Raw genomic sequence first — 17,807 nt, 5'->3', positions numbered from 1 at the left:
ACTGCTTGTTAACTAAAAGCACTTTGCAATGATTTGTTTTGTTGTTATCCTTGCTACCTAGTGTTTCCCTTGTATTTGGACTTTCGATAACTGGAAAATAAACTAAGGAAGTAAAATATGGTGACTGGAAAGTAGAGTTTAACATTTTCAGTTACTCTTCCTTTTCCTTCTTCCTTGTTAATTGTCTACAACTGGATTCTAGTGAACATTTTTAGAACATCTGTAAGCTCCTAAGATCTATTAAATGAGTAAGGAACGGAATAATTCATGTAGGACATCACCCTTCTTGGGTTATTGCAATCCGAAATTCTATGAACTGCTAAAATACACAAATATACAGAAATTAGTTTACTAATTAAACAAAAACTTTTAAAAGCCAGAATGAGAACAGTTCTCACCTGGGTCCTTTCTAGTTGACAAGGTAGCTTTTTGTACTGTGAGTCGTGTACTATTTTAAGGAAATGCTCTTAAAATTGGTTAAATCATGCAGATCTCCCTAATCCCTGGTGTGGCCACTATAAGACAAGTCTCATACAGGATGGAAACGGGCTTGTGTTGCCCACCTTCCTTGTTTTTTTTTGCGAAAGGTGATATGTTTCTCTGTCTCCACTTCTCCATGTCTTAAGGGACCGGCGGCAACCCAAGGATGTGAGCAAGTCAGTGGCGCTCATTACCATCCTGGAGGCTTCTGAGAGCGGTTGCATAGCAGCCGTTTTATTTCAGTTACCAATCATGCCCTGATAGCCAAGTTCAGTCTTCGGGGGTTACTCCACTTTGTAGGTGGTGAGCAACTTTTATCATTCTCTTAACATTTGCCAAGCTCCAGAGAAAGGCAACATTAGGCTTTTCTTTTCACTGGCAGTTGCTAAATTTAAGCCTTATTTTGGTAGAAAAGAGGGAGTACCAACTAATTAAAGTAAGTCATTTTTGCTTTATGACTATGGAGTTGTTTAAATGATAAACTTTCTACTATTTTTCAAATTGTAGCTTGTAGCAACAGTATTTCCAAGGAGGACTGGATGAGGTAGGATTTGTTTTGAGGGTTTTACTATGTTTTCAGATTAGGTTGGTGTCAGAAGGGTGAGATCAGTTTATTTGCAGTCTTTTCCTTTGTTTCCGTTGATGCTGTTGGATTTTAAAGTCAGCTTGTAGGAGCATCTTCTACTCCTCACACTCACATAAGACATAGATGTCATACCTTGATGTGAAAGAAGCATTTTCCTCTTGATATCCATCTCTTTCTAAATTTTGTATTTGGATTTTTTTCTCACAATGACCACGGAATCAGTTACATATAAAAGTAATTTCAGTAGGGTTTTGATTTTGCTTCAGTTTAATTATATAGATAGGAGCCCTACTGGCAAATTTTCTAAGTCAGATGTCATACTGGTGGGCATTTTGTCTTCTTTTTTCCCCCCTCGTATTTTCAAATTGTCACAGTACATTTCTTTCTTTCTGTGGTATATAATTCTGTAATAAGAGCTATATAGAAATTAAGTACAGCACACTTGGAGAAAATGCATTATATCATAGTGCCTAGAATATTTTGTTTGTTTGTTTGTTTGTTTGTTTACCTTTTGTAGGAATATATCTTTATTTTGTATTTATTTAAATCCAGTTAGCCAACATATAGTACATCATTAATTTTTGATGTGGTGTTTGATGCTTCATTACTTGGCGTATAACACTCAGTGCTCCTCACATCATGTGCCCTCCTTAATGTCCATCACTCAGTTACCCCATCCCTCAACCCACCTCCCCTCCAGCAACCATCAGTTTATTTCCCAGAGTTAAAATTCTATCATGGTTTGGCTCCCTTTTTGATTTCTTCCCATTCAGTTTCCCCTCCTTTCCCGTGATCCATATGTTCCACATGAGTGGAACCACATGATAGTTGTCTTTCTCTGATTGACTTATTTCACTTAGCATAATACTCTCCAGTTCATCCATGTTGGTGTAAATGGTAGATACTCATCCTTTTGGATGGCTGAGTAATATTCCATCGTATATATGAACCACATCTTCTTTATCCATTCACCTGCTGAAGGACATCTCAGCTCCTCCCGCAGTATTTTGAAGAGGAATGAGAATGTGGAGAATCAGTATAGTGTAGTGGTTAAAAAACCAGGGCTCCAGAGTCAGGCTCCCTGGGCTTGAAGTTGAACTCTGCCACTTGGCAGCCCATGTGACGTGGGAAGTCAGACATCATCTGTGTATCCCAGCTGTTGATAAGTGATCTACTCTTGATAAAGAAAATGAATGGTTCCCATAACACACATTCTTACTCCGAACCATATTAAATCAGTATATGTTTCTAATTTTCATAGCTGAAGTTACTTCTCTCAAAAAAGCAAATACTTACTTGTGACCATTTTGGATGGTCTTGTCTCTTATTGTTGCTTTCCTTAGAAACCAGAGTAAAAGGTAAGGCCTGCAAGATGGCCTCACAATGGCCTGCAGGATCTGCCCACTCAACCCACTACTGGCACCAGCACAACCCTTCCCATTGCTTTCTTCACTCCAGCCACACTGACTTCTTGGCTGTTTCTGAAACATATCAGCATTTCTTCTGTCTTAAAGTCTTTGCCTGGAATGCTTTTCCCTTCTTACACCTGCAGGCTAACTCACCTCCTTCAAGTCTTTAGTCCATGTCATTTTTCTTCAAAAGATCTATCGTGACCACTTTCTATTCTTAGCTCTTTACATGGCTCTGTTTTTCTACAGCACTTGTCTGTTACTAATTTATGTTCTTGGCTTATTATCTGTCTCTTTCCACTAGTATATGAAGCCTAATGAAGGCAAAGATTTGTGTTTGTTTTGTTCACTAACAGCATCTCAAGTGCCTCAAGTATGTGGCCAATAAAAGGTGCTCAATAAATACATGAAACTTTAAGTATTTTCAATATACTGGGTTTAAATCCTGACTCCTCATCCATTAACTGTGTGACCTAAGACAAGTTGCTGAGTAGCTATTTTGTGGAGTTGTTGCATCAGTTGCACAGTATTACATATTGGAAAGCACCTTCATATCCAGGAAACCTTCAGTAAATTCGTTCAGTCAGCAAATGTTAATTGAGCACTTACAATGTACCAAATATCCCTATAGGCACTGGCATACACCACTGAACAAAAGAGCCAAAATCTTTGCTACTCGAGGAACTGATACCTAGTTTCCTTCCCTTCCTCTGATCTTGTAGTTTCTAAGGTGGAAAAAAATCATGATTCTACCTCACCTATTCAGGAGTCTCTCCCCCTAAATTCACAGTCAGTTCATACTTACAGGGACCCATTTTCCATTATTCTAAAAATACTTTTCCATTCAGTTATCTTTTTTTATCTATTTTTGGAATGGCCCTAGGAAGATGATTTTTTATTCACCATTTTACAGGTAAGAAATCTGAAACTTGGAAGTTGTGACTTGTCCAAGGTCATTCAATAGGAGAAATTGGAGCCAGGATTTGAAGACACACTTTCTGATTCAGAGTTGCCTGCTCTTTCTACGTTGGTACTTGCATCAAAAACACTGCAATGGCTTTTATTCATTTCACTGCCCATGTTATTTCCATTCTGCAGACACTTATTGAACCCCTACAAATTGCCTGATATCAGACCGACTCTGGGGAGGCAAAGATTGTTTAATCCCTGCCCTGAGCTCAGAGTTTAGAGGGAAGGCTGTTGGCGCTTAAGCAGGCATGCAGTGTGCTAAATGTAAGATTAGCTCTTTTGACTTGGAATACCCAGAAGCATAGAAGCCCCTCATCTAGAGCAAGCTGTAGGACATGTCAGAAAACACTCCAGAAGAGATCATGCTGAGTCTGAAAGGATGACTTAGCCAGGGAGAAGGGAGGGAATATGAACAGTAGCAGAGATGCATGGAGAAGGTAGAGAATTTCAAGCTTTCAGAGCTGCGGAGGGTAAAGCATGAAGCAGAGAATGGCCAGGAGTCAGCCTAGAATTTTTGGTATCTACCAGGTGATACCATATCCTACAGGCAGGACTCTTACCAGGCCCCGTCTTTTAGGGACTATTAGGTCAGTTACCCATTGTTGGTCCAATAAGCTATAGTCAGAGAAGAAGTGCTTGGTGCAAAGGGTAGTGATCTGTTCACAAGGAATTTCTCAGAAGGGGCAGTGAGCAAGTGGGCATGTTCGATATTCTGAGGTTTCCTGGTAGGGTTAATGTCACTGGAAGGCTGGCTCATTGCATAGTCAGTCCAAGACAGAGGCATAGCAGAAGCTGAGACTAGCGTGGAGATAGGGAGTTTTTAGTGGCATTATCTGTTCAGTTATGTGGTCTTCGTGAACATGTGAGAAACCACTTGGCTGAATAGACATAATGCCAGACCAACCTTTATAGCCTAAGCTAAACAATATTCTCAGGTGAAAACCATGTTTCAGTTTTATCAAGGACCATAAGAACAGAATTTTGTTTTAAATTCTACTACCTCTGTGAAATATTACTGACCAATCTGGGCTGTCTTGGATTTTCTCTTATCTGTATTCCCAGAACAACCATAATTTCACATACACATTGAGTGCTCACTAAAGTTTAGATACTATGGTTGATGTTAAGCATTACATCTTCCCTTAAAAGTTTAAGGGCCAATAGGAGCAATAAGTCTGCTTTAGTAGGTGGACAAACCACCTTCCCAACCTTGTTTTTCACTATTTCTAATCATATACCAGCCAGACTAAGTCTACTCTATGGATACCCATTGTGTTCTCATCTCCATGGCATTTCTCAAGCTGTGCTCCATACAATACCCTTGCTTCTCAGCACCTCAAACCCAAATCTTGTCTACCCACTGGGACCTAGCATATTCTGCTTCTGTATAACTTCCCCTTGTTTCTCTGGATGATGTAGCCTTGTTTTTTCTGAAATCCTAATATTAGTTCCTATATACCTCTCTAAAATAATATCATATTATCAATTCTAAGATGCACATTTTTCATATTTTAACATCCCTGTAAGTTACTCTTTTCAGATACTCTGTCAACAATATTCTTGAAAGGATACAGGATATTCTTAGAAATACATGAACAACAACCCCAAGTCAAAAAGTTGTTCAGAAAAAAGAAGCATTAGGAATACATTGACAATTTATGTGTACATATGACAAAACCTGTCTAAGTCTTTTAAAACCTTTCTTAGTACAAAATAAAAATTTTATTTATTTTATTTTATTTTTTTAAAAGATTTTATTTACTGGGGCGCCTGGGTGGCTCAGTGGGTTAAGCCGCTGCCTTCGGCTCAGGTCATGATCTCAGGGTCCTGGGATCGAGTCCCGCATCGGGCTCTCTGCTCAGCAGGGAGCCTGCTTCCCTCTCTCTCTCTGCCTGCCTCTCTGCCTACTTGTGGTTTCTCTCTGTCAAATAAATAAATAAAATCTTTAAAAAAAAAAAAAGATTTTATTTATTTATTTGACACACAGAGAGAAACCTACTTGTGGTTTCTCTCTGTCAAATAAATAAATAAAATCTTTTAAAAAAAAAGATTTTATTTATTTATTTGACACACAGAGAGAAATCACAAGTAGGCAGAGAGGCAGGCAGAGAGAGAGAGGGAAGCAGGCTCCCTGCTGAGCAGAGAGCCCAATGCGGGACTCGATCCCAGGACCCTGAGATCATGACCTGAGCCGAAGGCAGCGGCTTAACCCACTGAGCCACCCAGGCGCCCCAATAAATAAAAATTTTAAGTGATGAAGCATTGTGTTATAGTTGAATTGGCAGCTTTTTTCTTAGTGTACATAAAATCATAGCATGACTTAAAATCATTGGTGTGCTAGATTCAAAGAAACATATTTTGTGATTAAATATGCCAGACATTAGGAACACTTACCTCCCTAATTGTGTCATATATATTAAATTTAGTTTCCAAATCCCATATTAAACTATAAGCTCCTTGGGGGCAGAGTTTGTGTTTGTTTTATCTTTGATTCCCTTACAATATCTGGTATAATGCTTTACAACAAATAGATATAAAACAAATATTTATTAAATAAATGGATTAAAACAAGAAAGTACTATATAGTAAGTGCCACAAAAAGTACAGTACTGTAGGAGTGAACATCTAGTACATTACCAGGTAACTGCTTAACTGTATTTTTGTTAGAAATATATTTATATATGATATTAGAGCAGATCCTTGGGCCAAATCTATACTTAGGCCAGTGGTTTGGGAACCAACCATAAACAGTCCAAATAGAATTCCATAAACACAGATCTGGTTTGCTGACTACATTTATGAGCAAACGTGGTGACTCATCTTGATTGAATCAAAATAAGTAGTAAATAAAGCCTTTGCCTTGGAGAACAAATGACAGTGACTTTCCCTAGCAACACTAAGATTGTAGAGGAAACCAGAAAAATGCCTGTCTCTGAGAAATAGGATACTTTAGGGGAGCCCGGTTGACTCAGGTAGAGCATGCAACTCTTGATCTCAGAGTTGTAGCCCTACATTGGGTATAGAGATTACTTCCAAACAAAATCTTTAAAAAAAAGAAAAATGTACTACAATGTGGATGGAATTAGAGGGTATTATGCTAAGCAAAATAAGTCAGAGAATGACAAATACCATATGATTTCACTCACATGCATAATTTAAGAAAGGAAGGAAAAATAAGATAAAAGCAGAGAGGCAAGCAAACCAGAAGAGACTCTCTCTTTTTTAAGATTTATGATTTTATTTATTTTTTTTACTTCACATAATGTATTATTTGCTTCAGGAGTACAGGTCTGTAATTCATCAGTCTTACACAATTCACAACACATACCCTTCGCAATGTATTACCCAGTCACCCCATCCCTTCCCCACCCTGCCCTCCAGCAACCCTCAGTTTGTTTCCTGAGATTAAGAGTCTCTTATGGTTTGTCCCTCTCTCTGGTTTCATCCTATTTTATTTTCCCTCCCTTCCCCTATGATCTTGTGTCTTGTCTTGTTTCTCAAATTCATCATATTAATGAGATCATATGATAATTGTCTTTCTCTGATTGACTTATTTTGCTTAGCATCATAGCCTCTAGTTCCATCCACATCATTGGAAACAGCAAGATTTCGGGTTTTTTATGGTTGTATAATATTCCTCTGTGTTTGTGTGTGTGTGTGTGTGTGTGTGTCTATATATACGTATGTATGTATATATAGACATACTGCATTCTTTATCCATTCATCTGTTGATGGACTTCTAGGTTCTTTCCATAGTTTGGCTATTGTGGACACCTCTGCTATAAACATTTGGGTGCATGTGCCCCTTCAGATCACTACATTTGTATCTTTAGGGTAAATACCCAGTAGTGCAATTGCTGGGTCATAGGGTAGCTCTATTTTCAACTTTTTGAGCAACCTCCATACTATTTTCCAGAGTGGCTGCACTAGCTTGCATTCCCACCAACAGTCTAAGAGGGTTCCCCTTTGTCCACATCCTCACCAACATCTACCGTTTCCTGACTTGTTTATTTTAGCCATTCTGACTGGTGTGAGGTGGTATCTCACTGTGGTTTTTTTTTATTTGTATTTCCCTGATGCTGAGTGATGTTGAGCACTTTTTCCTGTGTCTATTGGCCATCTGGATGTCTTCTTCACAGAAATGTCTGTTCATGTCTTCTGCCCATTTCTCGATTGGATTATCTGTTCTTTGGGTGTTGAGTTTGGTAAATTCTTTCTAGATTTTAGATACTAGCCCTTCATCTGATATGTCACTTGCAAATATCTTCTCCCATTCTGTTCGTTGTCTTTTGGTTTGGTTGACTGTCCTTTGCTGTACAAAAGCTTTTTATCTCGAAGTCCATATAGTTCATTTTTGCCTTTGCTTCCCTTGCCCTTGGCGATGTTTCTGTGAAGAAATTGCTGCAGCTGAGGTTGAAGAGGTTGTTGCCTGTGTTGTCCTCAAGGATTTTGATGAATGCCTATCTTACATTGAGGCCTTTCATCCATTTGGAGTCTATTTTTGTGAGTGGTATAAGGAAATGGTCCAGTTTCATTCTTCTGCATGTGACTGTCCAATTTTCCCAACACCATTTGTTGAAGAGACTTTTTTCCATTGGACATTCTTTCTTGCTTTGTTGAAGATCAGTTGACCATAGAGTTGAGGGTCCATTTCTGGGCTCTCTATTCTGTTCCATTGATCTGTATGTCTGTTTTTTTCTCCCAGTACCACACTGTGTTGATGATTACAGCTTCGTAATAGAGCTTGAAGTTTGGAATTGTGATGCCACCAGCTTTGGTTTTCTTTTTCAACATTCCTCTAGCTATTTGGGGTCTTTTCTAGTTCCATATACATTTTAGGATTATTTATTCCATTTCCTTGAAAAAAGTTGGTGGTATTTTGATAAGGCTTACATTAAATGTGTAGATTGCTCTAGGTAGCATAGACATTTTCACAATGTTTGTTCTTCAAATCCATGAGCAAGGAAGATTTTTCCATTTCTTTGGGTCTTCCTCAATTTCCTTCATGAGTATTATATAGTTTTCTGAGTACAGATTCTTTGCCTCTTTGGTTAGATTTATTCCTAGATATCTTGGGGTTTGGGGTGCAATTGTAAATGGGATCCAGTCCTTAATTTCTCTTTCTTCTGTCTTGTTGTTAGTGTATGGAAATGCAATTGATTTCTCTGCATTGGTTTTATATCCTAACACTTTACTGAATTCCTGTATGAGTTCTAGCAGTTTTGGAGTGGAGTCTTTTGGGTCTTCCACATAAAGTGTCATATTATCTGCAAAGAGTGAGAGTTTGACTACTTCTTTGCCTATTCTGATGCCTTTTATTTCTTTTTGTTGTCTGATTGCTGAGGCTAGGACTTTTAGTACTATGTTGAATAGCAGTGGTGATAGTGGACAGCCCTGCCATGTTCCTGACCTTAGGGGAAAAGCTCTCAGTTTTTCCCCCATTAAGAATGGTATTCACTTTGGGTTTTTCATAGACAGCTTTTCATGATATTGAGGTATGTGCCTTCTATCCCTACACTATGAAGCATTTTGATCAAGAAAGGATGCTGTACTTTGTCATATGTTTTTTCAGCATCTATTGAGAGTATCATATGGTTCTTGTTCTTTCTTTTATTAATGTATTGTATCTCACTGATTGATTTGCAGTTATTGAACCAACCTTACAGCCTAGGAGTAAATCCCACTTGGTCATGGTGAATAATACTTTTAATGTACTGTTGAATCCTATTGGCTAGTATTTGATGAGACCAGAAGAAACTCTTAACTATAGGGAACAAACTGAGGGTTGCAGGGGCGGTGGGTAAGGTGGGAATGGGATGGGCTAATTGGGTGATGGCCATTAAGGAGTACAGGTGATGTAATTAGCAGTGGCTATTATATGCAACTGATGAATCACTAAATTATATTCCTGAAACTAATAATACAATATATGTTAACTAAATTGAATTTAAATAAAAAATTTAAAAAACAGGGGTGACTGGGTGGCGGTGGCTCAGTGGGTTAAAGCCTCTGCCCTCAGCTCAGGTCATGATCTCAGGGTCCTGGGATCGAGCCCCAAGTCAGGCTCTCTGCTCAGCGGGAGCCTGCTTCCTCCCTCTCTCTCTGCCTGTCTTTCTGCCTACTTGTGATTTCTATCTGTCAAATAAATAAATAAAATCTTTTAAAAATAAATTTAAAAAACAAAATAAAAAAAGAAATGTAGTACTGTAAAAAACAGTTTTGTTTTCTTGTTTTATTCCCTCCAGTCAATCTCTATGCACCTATAATAAAAATAGCCTAGGGAACTACGTCTATGTGGTATATTCCAAGAGTCTCTACGCTTATTCTTTGGGCTACAGGAATAACAAGAAATAACATAAGTATTTTTTTCCAGTGAGCTAAATAGTTTACTTCTGATCCAAATAAGTTCATTTACATTATTCTCAAATGAAAGGAGCAATGCCTGTGTGTTGGCAGAATACTTGGCGTGGGTAAGCACTGTGGTGGTCCACATTACTGTTGACCAGATAGTCCCGGTTTTCTTTCTGGATACAGAATACCATTGTATATCCTTTCCTCGTGGAACTCAGGTGACAGAAAGTCACATGACTTTGTCTGATGAAATGAGACTGGAAGTGACATGAAGGTTTAAGAACTAGGATATAACTTGTCACATTTCCTTTCTCCTGCTGAACCAACTATAGATGAGCAGAGGAGGAGCCTCCCTTAGCCCAAGTCCCCGTGTGAGAGTAGCACAGAGTCAAGCATCCATCTCCCTTAGTCGATTGGCTCATAGATAGATGCGGAACGTGTTTCGTGCTATTAATATGGGGAGATGACTAGATAAATGTAACCCAGTGTATCTTGAATAATACAGTCTTCACCTAAAACAGTGGGCTTTGGTGATAATTAAAAGAATATAAAAGATTTGACATATTTTTTGTCTTCCTTATGGAAATGTTTATTGTATGTAGCTTTTATATATATATATATAAAACAATATTCCTTCGCAAGGTGATTAGAAAGAGTCATTTTCCCAACATCAAAATACTTTTCTTTGAATTAGAACTTTTTCTCAAGACGGTTTGGTATACTTCTGTAAGATGTCCTTTCATCTGCCAACAATATAATTGCTACTTGAAAGCAGTGACTGTCATCATTCATGCATGCATTGTATTCATTAATCAACACACTTTCATTGGATGCTCATTGTTACCAGGTGCTAAGACTAGGAAATGTTGAAGGAGCTCTAGATAGTTTAGTGGAAGTAGTAAGAGGCTAGCAGGGGCCAAAAACTGTAAACTACTTTGTTCTGAAGTCTAGATGTTTCAGTTATTTCATAAGTGATACCTATTTCAAGACAATTTAGCTACATTTAAAACTTAAGTTTACAAGTAATATATCCAAGGTGATTTGTAGACCAAATTTTCACACTTTTGAGACTGCCAACACATTACCTTATACTAATTACATAATTCTTTTTTGTGTTCTTTGAGAGGTTTGGGGGAGGGTTGTGGAGTTTTATTTTTTCTGCTTTTACTTTTGGGTTTGTTTTTGGTTTGTTTTTTGGTTTTTTGGGGGGGGCAGCTCTTAGAATAAAGCTTCTCTCTTCACTATCAGTATATCCTTTAAAATTCCTCTAGTGCACTCATGCACATGCTGTTCTCATTTCCTTTCTTCCCTTAATTTAATTCAGAAAACTACCTACTAGATGCCCTTTTCAATTGAAACTTCTTCAGAGAAAGGAATATGTTTTTCTGTTACACTGTTGTGTTTTTTAAAAATCTGTTAACAATGTTAGAGGTTTCTCTACCATAGCTGCTATAGAAAATGTTTAAGAAATAAGAAGGTAAGTGTTATCAAAAGTTTAATTATCCCAGTTATCTTAGAAGAAAAATATTTTTCATCCCATTACCAAGTGGTTCCAAGCAACTTTTATTTATAAATTAAAAAATGAAAAGCTAGATTCTTGTTCTGGTCTTCATTATAAAAATCTTAATACCTTTTTCAGAGGTGGTGCAGAGGAGTAAGGAGACAGCAAAGTTGCTCTTTTGGTTTTCTCTCCCATCACCTTCTGCCTTTTCATTCTAGGGGTTCTTCAGCAAGCGCCTGAAAGGCTCCATCAAGAGGACCAAAAGCCAGTCAAAGCTTGACAGAAACACTAGCTTTCGGCTTCCATCCCTTCGTAATGCAGATGACAGGTAAGAAGTAAACTTGCTTAAAAGGAAAGCAGTTTTGTTTTTCATTTTTGTTTTTGTTTTAAGCAGGGAAAGCAGTTCTACAGTGGGTTTTGATAAGGTACTTTTGGTCATCTCTAACTTTACATCAATGACAATTGGAAAGATCCAATGCTAAATTCACTTTTTTTTTTTTTTGTCTTACTTATATTGAGGCAAGGTACAAAGTGTAGGCTCAAATGCCCAGGCAGTTTAAGAATCTTAAAATATTGAAAAGTAAGAACTAATTTAAATGCTGTTTCTATAGAATCAAATCTTAGTAGTCAGAGATGTCTTTCTTTTGTAGATGATGACAATAGCAAATGTGTTATGAGGACTGCACTAGATGCTTTCTGTACATTATCTCATTAAATCTTTATAGTAACCGTATAAGATAAATATTATTATCACCACTTCCTAGATGAAGAACCTGAGACACAGGGAGAATTAAATAATCTTGCCCAAGGTCATATGGCTTAGTAAATAGCAAAAATGGTGTTTGATCTTGAGCGGTTTGGGTCAAGTCCAAGCTGTTCACTGCTCCATTGTTTTTTGTGTACAGCATATGCATCAGTTGTATTGGTTTGCAGTCCCGTCTAGAAGACATGTAAAGATTTTGATTATTAGGACTATCAGCTTGAGTAACCCTCATAGGCATAGCTTAATAAGGATAACAACCTTCTAAAATCTTTGAATGTGTGCTAGAACTTGGTGTCTCCACATTGTTCAAAATTTAGGAAATTAAACTTGCCAAATTCTCACACATCACCACCATCACCAACATTTACTGAGTGCTTACTATTTATAAAGCATTTTTAACATAGCCTCTCATATAATACGTCCCTAGATACGGTTATTGCCCTTATTTTAGAGATGAGGACCTAAGACAAAAGAAATTGAAAAACTTCCCCAGGGTCACAACAGCTCAGTCGAAAAAACAAAGAGGCAACCCACGGAATGGGAGAAGATATTTGCAAATGACAGTACAGACCAAAGGTTGATATCCAGGATCTATAATGAACTCCTCAAACTCAACGCACACGAAACAGGCTAACATATCAAAAAATGGGAAGAAGATATGAACAGACACTTCTCCAATCAAGACATACAAATGGCTATCAGACACATGAAAAAATGTTCATCATCATTAGCCCTCAGGGAGATTCAAATTAAAACCACATTGAGATATCACCTTACACCAGTTAGAATGGCCAAAATTAACAAAACAGGAAACAACATGTGTTGGAGAGGATGTGGAGAAAGGGGAACCCTCTTACACTGTTGGTGGGAATGCAAGTTGGTGCAGCCTCTTTGGAGAACAGTGTGGAGATTCCTCAAGAAATTAAAAATAGAACTTCCCTATGACTCTGCAATTGCACTCCTGGGTATTTACCCCAAAGATACAGATGTTGTGAAAAGAAGGGCCATCTGTACCCCAGTGTTTATAGCAGCAATGGCCACGGTCGCCAAACTATGGAAAGAACCAACATGCCCTTCAACGGACGAATGGATAAGGAAGATGTGCTCCATATACACTATGGAGTATTATGCCTCCATCAGAAAGGATGAATACCCAACTTTTGTAGCAACATGGATGGGACTGGAAGAGATTTTGCTGAGTGAAATAAGTCAAGCAGAGAGAGTCAGTTATCATATGGTTTCACTTATTTGTGGAGCTAGTAGGAAGTAGAGCTTGGATTTGAACTTCTGTCTGCCTTCCATATTTGATACTCTTATTTATACTGGATTTTTTTTTCTTTCAGTAAGTCTGTTATTTTCAGTTATCTACAAAACAAACAAATACAGACTACAGTCTCTGTAATGGCAGTTTATAGATTTGCCAGGCAGAGAATTCCTCTCCTTTTTTAATGGATGAAGTAACTTGTCCCCCATACTTACCTGATGAGGCAGTATACTGCTTTATCAGCGATTTTTTTCCCTGAACCACTTTAGAGGTGCTCTGTGATATTTGCAAGTCTATCCAATTTCCTGTGTAGTTGTGTTGTTAATTACCTCTTTTATACCTCGTTTTAAGGTAATCATAAAAACTGATTTTTTTCCTTTTCATATCTCTTCCTTAGATTCCTATTATTCCACAGTTTTCATTATTCTAAGAATTAACACCATTTTATAAATGTCTCAATAAAATGGAATGAGAAATCTTTTTCAGAATAATGGTTTTTAAGAACAAGGATATTGTACAACCACAGAAACACTCCCAGTTCAGTAGCCACTTTCTTAAAATCTGCAGCAGATGTACGTTTGGGTGGGCAAGGAAATACTTTTTATAGGTGTACTTTTTTTTTTTAACCTTGCACTAAATATCCCTTTCATAACTTCAGTGTGCTCCGTCCTCTTCCATTTTGCTTTAGGTAGCCTAAAGGAATGCTTAGATTGAATTAACCATGAGATTGTGTTCTCCCACAGTCTCCTATATTGCTATTATATGGCTAGTGCACTTTTGGCCTTTCCAGTGACCTAAATTCATTATGTGTGCCTTCATGCAGTTCTGCTTCAATCAATGGTAGTATCTTTTTTTTTTTTTTTTTTTAATTTATTTGTCAGAGAGAGAGAGGGAGCAAGAGTGAGCACAGGCAGAGACAGAGGGAGAAGCAGGCTCCCTGCCGAGCAAGGAGCCCGATGTGGGACTTGATCCCAGGACGCTGGGATCATGACCTGAGCGGAAGGCAGCTGCTTAACCAACTGAGCCACCCAGGCGTCCCAATGGTAGTATCTTTGTGTCTCAAATACAGCATAATAGAAAGGTGCCAGTAAATCTCAAGTATTTATATTTTTTAAATCCATTTGAATTGTAGAAGTTTCCTATACAGAAATTTTTCAAAAACTTTGTTCTTCCGTAAAGGGATATACTCACTAGAGTTTGAATATATTATGTTATTTTAAAATAGGCTCTCTTACCTTCAGATCAACTGAAGATGGAGATAAATAGAACTAAGGTACAAAATGTTAATCTAGTGAGTTCTTTGAATCAGTACCATTGTAGGTGAGACCAAAGGCTTTTTCAAAAACTGGTTTTCTTGGGTTATATGTGTTGATTGCCCAAGTCAGGCCATTTCTTCCAAAATGGTATGTAGTGTCTAAATCTCAGTAGCAGAACATTTATATTCTTATATCAAATCCATAGAAACCAGGATTTTCTTAGTAGGATAGGCAAACCTAGTAAGCAACCCCTTTTTTCAGTTTTTAAATTGTATAGTAAAATACATGTGTCTTTGTTTTAAAAAGTTTCATTACAGTGGCGCCTGGGTAGCTCAGTGGGTTAACTATCTAACTCTTGATTTTGGTCAGGTCATGATTTCAGGGTCATGAGATCGAGCCCCATGTTGGTCTCTGCACTCAGCAAGGAATCTGCTCAAGATTCTCTCTCTCTCTCTCTTTCTCTGTCCCTCTGCCACTTCCTTGCTTGTGTGTATGCACATGCATATGTGCACTCTCGCTCTCTCTCCAAAAATAAATAAATAAATAAATAAAATCTTTACAAAAATAAGTTTTAGTATCTAAGTACAGATCAAAAAGTTGAAGTGCCCTTTCACTCTACCTGTCTCCCCATATAAATAACCTTATTAGCAGTTTGTATATTTTCACAACTCTTTTAAAAATCCATACATAAATGCGCGCACACACACACACACACACATATATATGTTTTGCTTATTTTCATTTAAATGGGATCATATTACACATATTACTTTATGATTTACTTTTGAATATAAATATTTTGGACAACTTTTATGTCAGTACATCTAAATCCACATTATTTTAACAGCTGCCTTCTTAGTATGCTATAGTTTTTTGTAACATATTTCACTTCTGTGTTGATGGATATTTTAATTGTTTCCCCCTTTGGGGCATGTAGTGGACATTTCTGAACATATAACTGTTTTGTCCTTATGTGATTGAGTCAGATTTCTGAAGTAAAACTACTACATATAGCGTATGCGGATTATCAAATTATCCTTCAAAAAAGCTGTAGTAATTACTATTTCCACCAACAGAGTAGGATTACTTTTATTTATTTATTTATTTATGTTAGTTTTTTTTTAAATAGGTGGGGGGGTGGTGTGGGCTTGGAGTCTGATGCAGGGCTTGAACCCACAATCCTGAAATCAAGACCTAAGCTAAGATCAAAAGTTGGAGACTTAACTGACTGAGCCACCCAGGTGCCCCATGGATTACTTTTATCTTTTAAACAGCATTTTACATTGTATCCATATGATGGAATAAATAGTAATAATAAACACCTAGGTAGTATTTACTGTGTGCCAGACACTGTTCTAAGCATTTTACATAAACTGTCTCTTCAATCATTATAACAAATCCTATGAGTTAGTTACTGTAATGACCTCATTTTGAGGATGAGGAAACAGAGACACAGAGAAATTAGTAAATTGTTTTCCCCTTTGGGGCATGTAGTGGACATTTCTGAACATATAACTGTTATATGTTCAAGGTTAGAAAATGGCAGACCTGTGGTTCAAATCCAGGAAGTGTGAGTCAGGAGTCTACATTTTTAAACTTTGTGCTATATTGCCTCAAAAAAAAGATGCAGGGGGATGGACTTTTTGTTTTAATTTGTGGTTCCCTAATGTATAATAAGTTGACCATCTTTTCACTTTTCACTCTTGTTTTTGGACCCCTACATTGCTCAACCAGTTAAGCGTCTGCCTTCGGCTCAGGTCATGATCCCAGGGTCCTGGGATCGAGCCCCACATCAGGCTCCTAGCTCAGCGGAAAGCCTGCTTCTCCCTCGCCCACTTCCCCTACTTATGTTCCCTCTCTCGCTGTGTCTCTTTCTGTCAAATGAATAAATAAAATCTTTTAAAATAAATAAATAAATATTATGTCTTAGGGGTACCTGGGCACCTGGGTGGCTCAGTCACTTAAGCATCTGACTCTTGATTTAGGCTCAGGTCATGATCTCCAGGTCATGAGATTAAGCTATGTGTTGGGCTACATGTACATCGAGGAGTCTGCTTGTCCCTCTGCCTCTGCTCCTCCTTTTACTTGCACACATGATAAACATACACTCTCACTCTCATAAATAAATAAATAAATAATAAAAAGTTAAAATCGTGTCACTGAATGTACAACACTAAATATAGAAGTGTTAGATTTTCATTTAGTTCTAACATGCCAATCTTTTCCTTTGTGGTTTACCTCACCAAATTTGACCAGAATACAAAAGAAGTCAGAGAACTGTTTTTCATTAAATTTCTCATTATGATGCTATGCAAATCACTTCATCTCTCCCCCCTTCGAGATGAAGAGAGAGTCTATCTTGAGGTATCAGAGGGTAGTGCAGTAGTGGTCATGATGTGTTGAATTCTTTAAGGTTTTTGATAACCACAAAACTTATCTGCACTCATAGCATTTTAAAAAGGTAAAATTTTCTCATGAGGTCTGAGTTACTACTTTAAAATGACAGAAACACAGCGTTTTTTTTTTTAAGATTTTATTTATTTACTTGACAGAGATCACAAGTAGGCAGAGAGGCAGGCAGAGAGAAAGGAAGGGAAGCAGGCTCCCTGCTGAGCAGAGAGCCTAATGTGGGGCTCGATCCCAGGACCCTGAGATCATGACCTGAGCCGAAGGCAGAGGTTTAACCACTGAGCCACCCAGGTGCCCCCAGATACACAGGCTTAAGTGAGTTTTACTACATATGATCAGTAAGCTTTTCTGTTTAGAATACCATAGGATATTTTAATGTACAGATTTGACTAATCAGAAAGACCCTTGCAGCTCCAGGTTTATCTAACCAATGATCTACTGGTTGTAAACTCTGTTATAATGCTGTGGTGGAATTAGGTTACCAGTGTGGTTTCTTCTTCTTGTTCTTTTTTTTTTTTTTTTTTAATTACTCACCATACAGTACATCATTAGCTTTTGATGTAGTGTTCCATGAGTCGTTGCTTTTTGGGTCAGTTTATAGTAATACTTGGAATTTCCTTTATGCAATTGTGAGGTACGGGCATAAGAATTAAAGCTTTTGCCAATTAATATTTCTAGAAACCAAATTTCTTGATATACAGTAATACATGTGTGATGGTTAGGTACACACCAGAAAGCTATGCGCTACAGACAAATGTAGAGAACTAAAGACATGGCCCCCAAGCTCAGGAGAGTCCAACAAAAGAAGTCAGTGTTCAG

The 17,807-nt window shown here is 37.7% G+C and overlaps 1 protein-coding gene across 8 annotated transcripts in view; it reads left to right on the top strand.

Moving 5' to 3' along the window:
• Window positions 1-17,807, top strand: part of RASAL2 (RAS protein activator like 2) — a 365,886-nt gene that overhangs the window by 290,603 nt on the left and 57,476 nt on the right. For all 8 annotated transcript variants that reach the window (XM_032317292.1, XM_032317291.1, XM_032317289.1 and 5 more), the window contains one exon: window positions 11,515-11,624. In XM_032317292.1, coding sequence (XP_032173183.1) covers window positions 11,515-11,624 — 110 coding nt within the window. The remainder of the gene's footprint in view (window positions 1-11,514; window positions 11,625-17,807) is intronic.

Source organism: Mustela erminea, chromosome 17, assembly GCF_009829155.1.
Source record: "Mustela erminea isolate mMusErm1 chromosome 17, mMusErm1.Pri, whole genome shotgun sequence".
Taxonomy (NCBI): Eukaryota; Metazoa; Chordata; class Mammalia; order Carnivora; family Mustelidae; genus Mustela; species Mustela erminea.
This window is presented reverse-complemented; position numbering and strand designations above follow the sequence as displayed.